Consider the following 13,011-nt stretch of genomic DNA (forward strand, 5'->3'; position numbering starts at 1 on the left):
TACAAAAATGTGGTAGAAAGCAAATTAATCTAAAAAAGATGATTTTTTTAAGCATTTCATTTTCTGTAAATGGTAATGCTAATTAATTTAAATTCTCCTTCCAGTCTATGCCATTTCATAGTTGAGGATGTTATGATGCTGATATAAGTTTTTAATTGTCATATTTTAGCTGTGTTACACATTTTTGTTATTTTTTCCAATTTTTATCTTTTGCTGTTAGTGTTGAGATCAATGTACCCATTCCTAGGAGTGTTCTCTACCGAAATTGCGGTGGAGTTGCATAGTTAGTGTAATGGATAGAAAATGTGGCAGAAAGAATAGAACTTCAGACCATACTGGCTTGTTAAAACAATTGGAAGAAGTTAATTGGAAATTTCACCTTCTAATTTTTATAAACTAAATGGTTTAGAATTCTGGAGTCCATGTGTGTTCTATAATTTGATGACAACTTCTCAAAATGAGCCATTAAGCGTTTTAACCCCTTCTCCAAGGGGGGGGGAGAAGTATAATTTTGGCAACCCAGATGAAGAAATGTTGGTTAATTTGGTCAAAAGTTACTCAGGATAGAATTTAAAATATTTAGGAACCATCATTTTTGAGTAATCAAAAAACAGTGTTAATTTATATAGATTTCATTTTAAAACATGGTTTTCTTTTTAAATGAAGCTATTTTCAGCAATTAAACTTATTATCTTCTTTAGCTGCGACTAAGAAACTGATGAAGGCCAAAGTGTACCATCACTGAAAGTATTGCTGCTAAAATGAAATCTAGATAAATCAGTGTTGTTTTTCTTGCTCTGAGTTTTGCTCGGCATGTCATTCTTTCCACAACTGTCTTTTTTTTTAATTGATGTTTATTTTTATTATTTAAGATAGGTTTTTGTTATACATGTAAAAGTCATTTGGAGAATGTTTCACCAAAGCATATCAGTTAGACTTTAAAATACACACACACAATATATATATATATATACTGTATATGCTCATTTAATGTCTACGCTCATGTAATGTCCGCCCCCCCAACTTTACAGATAAAATTTATGTAAAAAAAAAGTGACCTGCACAATGTCCGTACCCCAAAAACCAAAGAATTTCTTTCTTTGAAGTATATTTTTTTAATATTGCCTTTTCCCCTTCAGTCAATAAACATCTTTAAAGAAAGAATATGCATTTGTTTTGTCTTTGGTTGGCTCCAGGATGGAAAGCAGAGACTTTTCCTTGCATTCTGGTGCAGCTGTTACTCAGTCAAAATATCAGCACCAGCAGTCCACTCGGCAGACATGATAATAAATGAAGGCGATCCAAATAGGTTTTCACCGCAATGAATTTCAAGAAATGCTGTTTTGAAATGAAATTACTTTCCCCTCCTTCCTCCTTGGAGCATTCACATATTTCAAGCTTTCTCTTTTCGTTCATAGTATCAATTTGGAATTCGTGGTAGCTAGCAAGTAGCATGCTTGAAATGGGAATATACAGCGGCTTTTAAACTGAAAATCATAGAATTTGCACAGGAAAATAGAAAAAGAGCAGCAGCAAGAGTATATTAGGTGGTGCACAAAAGTGTGTTCACAATTGGAGCAAACAGCGTGATGAACTAGCGGCAACGAACAAAACAAGACTTGTGTTTCGTGGTTCGAAATGTAAGTTTCCAAACTTAAAAAAAAAGTAGTAGCATATGTTTGTGATATGCGTGCTCAAGGGTATGCAGTTGCATGAAAATGTGCCAAATAAGAGCGCTTGCTGCGGTACAAGAAGAAAACATTTGTACTTTGCAATTCAAGCCAAGTGAAGGCTAGTTGTGGCGAATGATAAAATGAAATTGGTTTTCGTTCGCTGGCGTACGACAATATGTCAAAAAGTTCTCAGTGACTATTGAAGATAAGTTGATGTCCTTTCATCGCTTCATTATCGCAAAGCAAATCATTATTTAGCTTCACAAATTTCGAATGACGATCAGACGCCAGTTTATTTTGTTACTTCAGACAATTACACCGTAAATGAACAGGATACAAGATCTGTATCAATATGCAGATGTGGATATGAAAAGCAAAGAGCAACTGTTATGTTAGCAGTTACTGCCAATGGCAAAAAAACTCCTGCTGTACATGGTTTTTTAAGTGAAAAACAATTGTGGTACGAGTTCAAGCAAAGTTGTGGATGGATGGTGCTTTTTTTCAGGACTGGCTACAGAGTCTGTGGTTATAAATGACCTGGATCTTTGTTGCAGCTACCTTATCTTCTCACGTGGGACAACTTCAAAAAGTATCTCACAGACACAGTGAAACAAAATCTTGAAACCTCAAGAACTGTTCTTCCTATGATCCCAGGAGGTCTAACTTCCATCCTTCAACCACTTGATGTTTGTATAAACAAATCATTTAAAATGGCATTCAATCAGAGCTCCTATAATTGGATGACTTCCAGGGAATGTGGAATGTGAGTTGCTAAGTATTCCTGTCGATTTAGCTTAGTCTTAGCTCATTGGCTCAACCGATAGGTTAGCGGCCTCTTGGATCACCTCTAGGGGTTGGGGTGTTTAACTGTGTTAAGGCAGCCTCGAGCTTCCCATGTATTAGTGTTCCTTCCTCCTAGCACACTGTCTTATTTGACCAAAAGGTGTAACCAGGGCAGGAGTTCGTCTCTGGTGTTTTCTTGTGTCTTATTTGAACGTGAAAATACGTGATGCCAATGCATATGTAAGGGTAGACGCATTCGACAAATTGCTTAATCCTTATTTTGTGTCTTCTGTTGCAATAGTAGTAATTTGTCCAACATTTATTGTTTTTGTTATTGCTTGTTGTTATTGGTTTTCTACATAAAATAAGTTAAGTGCAGTTACATATTATGTTAAACTTAGGTTAACTTTTTAATTCGGAAAAGCAACGATTAGAGCATAATTACTTGAAAACTGTTTACTTCTCATGTTTAAACCATTGCTGTATTCTTGGTCATGTAAATTACTAATTTCTAAACCATTTTCCTCTAAAGTCTTTAATAAGAATGTTGTTTGTCATTCACCTGTCATATCAGTTGAAACACAAAATATTAAAAACCTTTCTTCAGTACTCATGTCTGTATTTTCTAAATTAAGATACCTCATACAAACTAATAACTGCTCTTGATGACTGCCTTCAGTACAATCAAGGATACAATCAAGTAGAATAGAAAAATACTTTGCCTGTTTGACCTTACTTAAAAAAAATTGCTTTATATTGTTCCCCAATAAGCTAATGGTTTCATTTTGAATTTTATCTTCAAGGTAATGAAGCATATTTTTTTGAGTTTGAATTTTATTAATATATACAGGCATGATAGTGTCAAATTTTGTGATAATTTCTATATACATTAAAAAATTATTATTTCTTTCAAATAACTTGTCACTGGAACCACAGAAGGCTAAAAACTAAATGGCATAGATAATTCTGTAAATAACATCGTGCCAATGCTTAGTCTTTTTTTTTTTAAAATAAATTTCGAAATTCCGAATCAATAGGTTAATTCTTTTGTAATTGTTCTAAGAAATCGGACTAAAGATGTAGATTCCAGAAATGCATTTTAATTTTTTCATGAAGTTTGAAGTGCTCATTTAAATAATTCCAATTGTTAAATTCAGAACTACTCAGTTTTACATTGCTGAAACTGTTAAAAATTTTGCAACAAAAACAATGAACATAATTTTTTCAGCAGAATTTAGAAACTAATCCCTTTTAACTCTTTGGTTGTTTGGCAAGATTCGACAAAAGTACATCTAAAAAAATTTACATCAATTTTCGTCTTTTTTTGTCAATTTGAAACCAGATTATCCAGGACCATTTTCTATTAAAGTTTGAACTTGGAATGGCAGTAATGGGCTTGGGCATAATCTGGAATCATCAAGAACAGGCAAATGCGTATCTACTGCAGAAAGCGTAGATTTCACTAGTATTTCTTCTGTTTTTTTCAACCGGCTGCATTGAAGTTAAAGGTCATTCCCGGGTGAAAACACTTTCTAACAGTCACTGATTATTAGGTTCTTTTGGCAATTTCAGTGGTAGCTGAGACATTGATGGAAAACTAGTGCTAGTAGCGTCATCTTGGGTATTCCGTGGGTTTTGGAAAAACTGAGTAATTTTAAAGTTTTGGTTTATTAAGTCTTCCTCCCACTTTCTTTTTCTTCATTGCATTGATATTCAGACAGTTTTTTCTGTTTTCCTCCCGACATCTGAGGAAAAATGAAAACAGAAAAAGCGAAAGTAAAAAATAACTATTATAAGAACTATTGTATAAAACACTTCTTCTTATAAACATTCGGAAAGTCACTGAAATATTTTACCTTGTGAAAAACTGAGTATATCTTAAACCATTGCTTGGAAAATATATGAAATATTACATGAATACCAAATAATACAAGGAGGTGGTACTACTCTTTTGTTTATTAAAGTAAATAAATCAAATTTAAAGTATCTATTTAAAATGTAATGAAATAGCGAAACATTTTCCTTCGGTTTTCCATATAGCTAAAAATCAGAGAATGGCCAATTTTTTTATTTCAGAATACCTTGTATATTTTTACTTCTTCAAATCTCAAATAAGCATAATTTAAATTCAGTGATACTCCATAAACATGCCAATCTTTTCGTCTCGAAAGATACTAATTCTTAGTTTAATAAACAAATGGTTCATGTAAAAAAAAAAAAAAAAAAAAAAAAAAATTAATAATAATGCTCAAATTGTCACTTTTCTGAATTAAAAAGCTAGCCTATATTTAACTTAATATGTAACTTCACTTACCTTTTCTATGTAGAATTTCAATAACAATAAGCTGTTACAAAAAAAAAAAAAAAAAAAAAAAAAAAAAAAAAAAAAAATCGCAAAAAAGATAAATGTTTCACAAATTACTACCATTGCAACAATAGACACAAAATAAGGACTAAGCAATTTGTCAATCACGTCGACAGCGCCAGCCTATACCCTTACATACGCATCGGCATCACATATTTTTGTTCACATAGATTTACAAGATCATCTCATGTCAAAAATTGAAAAAAGCATTAACTAATAAAAATCAAAGCGATATAAATCGTATATAGATCTTGTGCATGAACTGCAGTTTTTTAAAACTTTTGGAGGAAATGTAGCATCACCGGTTGAAACTCTAAATTATATGGTTGTCAACAACATAGCGGCGTGCAAAAAGAGTATTTTGGATATGTCCCTAGATAACTTTCCTACAGCATTTTTTGTGCCTTTTGTAATCACAGTTTGAACTTTGTCGTAAACAACGCTGCGAACAACAGTTTATTCAGTGCAAACTTATTAGATAACTAAATTAATTTGTTTTTAATTTTAAGATAATAAATAGTGTTCAGCAATATATGTTTGGTATACATAGCGTTTAGTATATTCATAGCGCTTGCAGTGTTACGTTTTTATAACATGTAGTTGTTGACTAATGCTCACTTGTCTGACCTACAGTCAGCCCTAGCCCACGAAATTCCTCGTGTCAAGGAGCACAAGATACGCCTGTCATTGGCAACAGTCTTGAGCACCTTACAGGTGACAGTGCAATTTAGCTCAGTTTCGCCCCCAATTTTGATGGAAAGTATCCTGTGGGGGATGGGTCCGAGCGTCTCCCACCCCTCTTCCCCCACCACCAACCTTTCGAGAGGACTTTCGCCTCGCATATTTAGAGTGCCCCCATGCCGCACAGACACTATACATTTACAAACATCCATGCCTTCTCCGAGATTCGAACCTGGGCCCTTAAGCGCAGTCAGCACTATACCGGTTGGGCAGCCTTTCATAACATATGTATGTATAATTCTTCAATAAATATGTTTGAGTGTGGGTTTTAACAAAGCACAAAATGTTTGCGTAATTAGACAAATTAAAAGATAAAATGTAATTCTTTTGTTTTTTCATATCATCATGTTAATAATACTTCATTTTAAATGTTAATGCAATGACATCACTGCATAAAGGCGCTCGCTAGACATTTGCATGATGGCACCAATTAGGCTTGGCGCTGGCCTGTCCGCACCTGCACTTTAGTAATGTAATTTTATTAAAAAAAGTGTGGACATAATGTGAGTGTATACGGTATATATTATGGGTTAACTTTTCTGTCTATTGAACAAAATAGTTGTTAATACTTTGTTCAGCATCTGTGTTGTTTTTGAAATGATAATGCTAAAGAAATTATTATAAGTGCATACTGAAATAACTCAATACTCATATTAGTGTTTAAAAGAATTGAAAGACTAGCACAGAAAGGAAATCAAAGTAGAAGAGACTGAATAGCTTTCATTCGATTCGCCAAAAGTTCTTTTGCTTAGCTAAGGTTGCTTTTATTTGTTTCATCATTAGGTACTTGGTGTAGAGATCTTTCACAGCAAGTTTTGCATTTTTGTTTTGTTAAACTGAATACATTCATTATCTATTGGTCAAACTATGTTTCTGGTAATAGAATTTTGAATTTATTAACTAATAAAATAGTATTTTTCATCAGTATATGTCATTATTCCAGATCCTTGGACATATACCAAATTAACTTTTCCTCTAAGAAATAAAGAGAAAATAATTAATTGATCTATTCTTGTAACAAATTCCATTGTTTTTATCATAAAACTTTTTGATAGTAAAATACAAATGCAATGGGTGAAATCTATATTTGTACATAAACAAAACACTGCACATGTTATTGTATATAAATCATTTTCAAATGGTCAGATCAAAAGCAGTTTTTCAGCATGCTCTAACGCCTCTGATTTTTGTTTGGGAATTATTAATTTTACCTCTTTTAAAAAGTATTTTTTTAACATGCTCTGATGTCTCTGATTTCTATTTGGTAATTAATTTCACCCTTTTTACAAAGCATCTTTGTTTTTTACAACTGTAGACACCATTGCCCTCAGCATACAGTATGCAGTAGTTAGGTCATAGATATGCATGCCATCTTCATATTTTACAACCTCATTTTTTACCTCACGGTGGTCTTAAGAATTTTCTTTGTTGTTTGACTCTTCTCATTAACTTTTCTAAAACTTATTGTCAATGGATGTACAAGAAATTTATGTGAGAAAGCACAAAATCACTTGAAAAGTCAGTTATATTGTGGGTTGTTTTACTGAAGTAGAAATAGGCATAGTAGCAGTGTAAATGGTGCTTATGAGCAGTTATAGCATTGTCGCAGAAGAAATAAACATTTGTAGTGTGTGCAGTCATGCAAATCCGAGTCATATTCCAAACAAAAATATTCATGTCTTGACAGAATGTATACCAAAGTGGATGTATTTGCTTCCAAACAAATATTTTCATGTCCAAATAGGATGCTTACTAAGTTGGATGTATTTCAAAGTGGACATAGACCAAAATACCATTGTATTTCGAAATAAAAAACTTAGCATGCAAGTGCAAGAAAATGAAATTAAGCATGCTTCCAAAAGCTGCTGAAAGGAAAAAATTATGTTGCACATATGATGGTAATCATTGTAAACTAAAGAGAATGAAAAAATGTAGATACCATGACAAAAGGAATTAAAAAAATTAACAGCATGCAAGCAAAGCAAGAGATAGCCCTCAAGTTGTACACCTACAGCATGTGTGAAAAGCACTCAATTAATATAATATTAGTTATTAATTTTCTGACAAAGTAAACTGTATTCTCCTCTTTGTTAGTATGTATATTTTCTATATGTTTATATGCTTTTAAGAAAGATTTCTTAATTTTATAGGTGCCAGATCAAAATTTGCCAGAAGTAGCTCAAACCTGAAGGTATGGATTAAAAAGAAAATGTGTCGAAAGTGTAAATTTTAAAGAATACATTGTGAAACAATAAAACAGTTTAATAAATGCAGCCAGCTGCTAAGACAACCAGCTGCGTTTCCAGATAGTTTCTTTTTCTGTCCACTTTCCCGTCCCCCCCCTAAAAAATAGTGGTCACTTTCATAGGTAACTGTGTCTTTTAGAAAATGCAATGCCATTATGAGGCTGTATTTTGGAGTAAGCTTATTTTAATCGAATATCCCAATTCTAAATTTATTCTGTATTCAAAATATAACTATATATCTTAATATCTGTTTAGTGAAGAAATAACCCTTCTGCTGATTTTATGATGGTTTCTTAACCCTTTCCAGACATATACAGTAGCATTTGGTTCATCTATGCTTGATATCATGTCTGCATCTCTGAGCATTCATGCCTAGCTAGACTGATGTAACGTATACATAACAATCACATGGAATGAAATTTAAATATTTTTAATTCTAACAGATGCCATTCTATGTCCATGGTACCAAGATAAATGGGAATTATGATGCATTTTTGTTTGTTTCTTTCAAGTTGCTTTCTAAGGGAAAAAGGGAAAATTATCTTGCTTAGAGCATTTTTTTTTTTTTTTTTTTTTTTTTAAGTTTTTTCTTTTCATATGCAGAATAAGATGTTCTTTCTATTGTGTGAATGTACATTTTTTTGGAAATTTTTTTTTCCATCAGGATGTCAAAACGAAAGTGATATTTAACAGAAGCTTAGTATACAGCTTTGTAACAAGAAGATCTAGGTAGCAGCAACGTCAGTGGCTTTAGCAGTGAATTTTTGGATTTTGTTACGAATATTTTATCAGATTCAGAATTGCATCCTTTTACCTCAACATCTGCTCCATCCATAAGTGACAATTGGTCTCCTACACTAAAAGTTTTGCAGCTGCATGCTTATATTCATACATCTAGTATTAATTACAGTACAATAGATGATGGCCGTGATACAGAAGATTTTTTTCCTCAGATATTTTAATGATGACTTAGTGAATTTAATTATGGAACAAACAAATAATTTTGCAGATTTTGACCTGCATTAAGATCCAGACCTCAGTGGATCATTTCGAGATTCTCCTGCCCCTTCTCATTTCAGTACTGTGTCACATGAAGAAATGAATTTTTTTAGCATTAAATATACTAATTTGTATAACCCCCCCCCCCAAAAAAAAAAAAAAAAAAAAAAAAAGTTCTAAAAATGCAGTTTACTATAAATCAGATAACTACACCATTTTTTTTAATAAATTGATGTCAAGAGATAGATTTTTGAAGATGTGATATCTTCATTTTACACCAGACAGTAGTGCTAAAAAAATTAGGTAAACAGAAACCATTTATTAAGCCACATTTAGAAAAATTTTAAGATGTGTATTAACCGAAAAAGAAAAAAATGTGTTTGTTGATGAATCTTTGTTTATGTGTAAAGGCAGGCTAGGTTTTTAGGTAATATGTTCCATCGAAACAATCCTCATATGGCATAAAAACATATAAACTAATGAATCTCATACATGTTATGTTACGGACTTTTTAGTATATACAGTCTTACAGCAAGAGATGGCATATGTGGTGAAAACCATCATAAGTGATCTTTTGGGAAAGGGATACAACTTATTATCTGGATAGATTTTCACTTGACCATTCTTGCATTAGATTTATATGATACAAAAATGAATGTTTGTGCCACAATCGTGAAAACTAAGAAAGGTATGCAAAAAATTTCAGATTAAAATCAATGAGACAAAACGATGTAAGGACAATATCTAGTAAAAATATGTATCTGGTTGCATTTAAAGATAAAAAGAAGGAAGTATTGCTTTTAACTACAATGCATGGACACGAACTAGAAGATTCTGGTAAACAAAATTACAAAGCAGAAGAAAGTATTAAGAAACTTAACTATATATTGCAGTACAATAAAAATATAGAAGGGGTGGATATTAGTGATACAGTCACTACTCATTATCTATCTATCTCATTACATTTCGTGAATCAGAAAGATTAGAGTATTTTTTCACGCTTTCTCTTTTTTTGAAGGCGCTTCTTTATAATTAACTGCTGTTGCTTTAGCTCTTTTTTTTTTCTTCTTGTAATTTCTTGTTACTTTCGTTGTTAACTTCCGTGTTTTTGTTTAGAGGCACAGTCACATAGATAACAAAAATGTCCTAAGTGTCAAAGTCTCTGCCTACAACCCAATTTGGCCATAATTTCCTTTAGGCCAAATTCATGGTCCTGTAGTCACTTGCTATCAGACTTTGTTAATGAGACATTACATTGGAAGATATTAAAATGATGTTTACAGATGGCATTAAGTGGTTTTTTTTTTTTTTTTTTTTTTTTTTTTTTTTTTTTTTTTTTAACTCCAGTGGCAAGCTGAATGGGCAACATTCAGCATTGGCCATTTTAAGGCCAGAAATGATGGCCATTTTGTTGTGGAGATACCTAATAGGCGGCCACCATTGCCTCCTATGAAGGTAACGGACAGTTACAACCAAGTCTTCTCTGAGATTCAAACTCAGTCCCTTCAGTACTGCAGTAGAGTGTTTATTATGTGGCATAGGTTATTTCAAAATACCTCTGAGCATCATATATTGATGACCTGAGTGTTCGAAACGCGAAGCACTGTTCATCATCCATGGCATTTTTTGTTTAGATAATTTGTTTATGAAATGTATTCATGATGCAAGGTTCCACTGTATAGGGCATAATAAAAACTTTTTCTGTTTCAATACTTGCTTATTTGATTAGTTAATATCTGATATGCTTAAATGCGTTGGTATAATATTAAAATACCTGATATGCTTAAATGCCTTGGTATAATATTAGAATACCTAAATGCAAGGGTAGTTAAGAAAATGAGTATGGAAATATAGCCTTCTATTGTTTGTTTTTTATTAAACATGTATTCAAGCATAGGAAATCCAATGCATCCACCCATCCAGAATTCCAAAACTGAGAATAATGGGATCTGAATAAATTTCATTTGCAGTCAAAATACTTATTAAGTATTGTGAAATAAACATTTTTTAACAATTTTTTTAAGCAAAATGCACACCCATTTGAGGAAATGTTATTTATTTTTTTATCATATTTTATTTTTGTAAAGATTATACTATTCAAAAAAGCAAAATATTTTTATTTTATAAAGCTATGAAAGGAATGATTATTTTTTTATTTGTCTAAATACACACCTCATTCCGATTAAATCTAAAAAATAAAACTAGTTTTCACTTACATAATTCTGAAATTAATCAAATAAATTTATATTACAGAATATGTTAACTATTTTACATTCAACTAAAATTAAACATAAGATACCCTTCCAAGTTAGCAAGTATACACAACATAATTGTTTTTCAGTTAAAGTTTATTGGCTACTTATTTGTCAAATATTGTAGGCCAGTTTACACATTGTACACATTTGATAAAATTGAAAAGCTTCTTAAAATTTTGTGCTGTGTAACTTTTCATAGTATTGAAATCAATATAATTGTTAAAAATTCTTAAATTAACTCAAAGCTTAAGTTTACATGGTAGTAATGGAACAACCATAATCTAAATAAATTAAAAAAACTCTTAAACTAACTCAAAGCTTCAATTTACTTTATAATAATAATGGAACAACCATAGTCTATAAATACATAAATGAGATAAGTTTTGGCTTGCTTGCTGAATACAGTGTTGCATCTAAGATATAAATATTAAATCATTTCAATTTTATTTTCTGTAAATTGTGTTTACATATATTACAAAGGAAATATGCACCATATCCACTAAAGTTCTTACCCTGTCTTTATTTTCATAACCATTGGTCGTATACTTCCAATAACAAAAAAATTTTAATTGATGTAAATATTCATGTTTTGGCATTTTTTAATTAAAAAATCAGTTTTATTAAAAAAGAAGACATGTAGTTTTTTATAGAATTTCTTGGTTCTTATATTTAAGAAAATTTCATATTCATATTATAAAAACAAAAAAATAAAAAGTTTGATATAGCAAAAATTGATTGAGATAATTTAATTTTAGAGTTTTCAGTATTTAATGTTATTTTCAGATTAGCTTCAGCGGTCAATTAATAAATAAATTAGAATAATTCAAGGTGGCATGGCTTTTGAATATGCTCATGAAGACCTAAATTTAAACAGCATTTACTAGCTAAATTTGTAGAATTACTTATTTTTGTCTCTGTTTTCTTAAACTTTCATTAAGATGATATTTACATTATTAAAGCAAAATATTTTAAGTTGTAATCTAATATATACCAAGTGCAAAATTCTCGTGGCCAGATAAAGGCGGTCATGGCATTCAGAGCGTAAATACTATTCAGTGATATTCTTTTGTGATTTCCAAGTGATCATTCTTTATTTTACAATTCTTATCACAGCTGTGATACTAAAGGAACTTTTACACAAGTAAATTATAAGTTTTTAAGTGTTAAAAATATGTTATTAATATTCTTATGAAGTTTTGTAAAAAGCTCATTAAACAGGAAACCTTTTGAATTTTTAATTGTTGTAAATAATATTATGAGCTGGCTATATGACAGCACTGAAGCTTGCCAGTGTTCTCTAGAACAGGGCTTCTTAAACTTTTTTCTGTCGGGACCCCTTAAGCATTGAGCAAACCCGACACACGCAAAGTGAGTGAAACTGTCACTTTTTTCACATGTACTGTAATATACTATTGCAGTTTTAGGCCATTAACTTTAATTTCTTATTTTAAGACCTAGAACAATGTGCAGATTTTAAATAAGTAACAGAGGAAGTGACAGCGTCATGTACAAAGCAAGTAAAATGAACATTTATATTATATTATAAAAAGAATGCATCGAAACATTTTCATTTTTTCTTTGTTTGTATTGTCTTATCTTTACCTATTTTCAGATACATTGTGTAAAAATATTTGGTAACTGTAAAATTATTATAAGTTAAAGAAATATCAAAACTGCTTAAATTTTTGGTGACCCCCTGCTGCAGGTCCCGCGACCCACAGTTTAAGAAAATCTGCTCTAGAACATAAAGTCTGTAAGGTTCTGTGATTAAGATATCTTTTTTGAAAAAAGAATTATACTCATCAATATATTTCATAATAATCTGCACAAAAACGCTTATCAGTTAATCTGTTGAATTTAGTAATTTTGGTAAAATTTATTTAAAAAAATTTTAAGATATCAAAACATGGATATTTGCATCATTTGAAAATAAGTTTATAATTGGTTAT

The 13,011-nt window shown here is 31.2% G+C and overlaps 1 protein-coding gene across 5 annotated transcripts in view; it reads left to right on the forward strand.

Annotated features, from left to right (window-relative positions):
* Positions 1 to 13,011, forward strand: part of LOC118193935 (ATPase family gene 2 protein homolog B-like) — a 177,979-nt gene that overhangs the window by 72,806 nt on the left and 92,162 nt on the right. For all 5 annotated transcript variants that reach the window (XM_085818475.1, XM_085818473.1, XM_085818472.1 and 2 more), the window contains one exon: positions 7,713 to 7,753. In XM_085818475.1, the coding sequence (XP_085674601.1) occupies positions 7,713 to 7,753 (41 nt within the window). The remainder of the gene's footprint in view (positions 1 to 7,712; positions 7,754 to 13,011) is intronic.

The sequence above is a fragment of the Stegodyphus dumicola genome, chromosome 6 (genome assembly GCF_044657685.1).
Source record: "Stegodyphus dumicola isolate Sdum_Otavi_A_Nest chromosome 6, ASM4465768v1".
Classification (NCBI taxonomy): Eukaryota; Metazoa; Arthropoda; class Arachnida; order Araneae; family Eresidae; genus Stegodyphus; species Stegodyphus dumicola.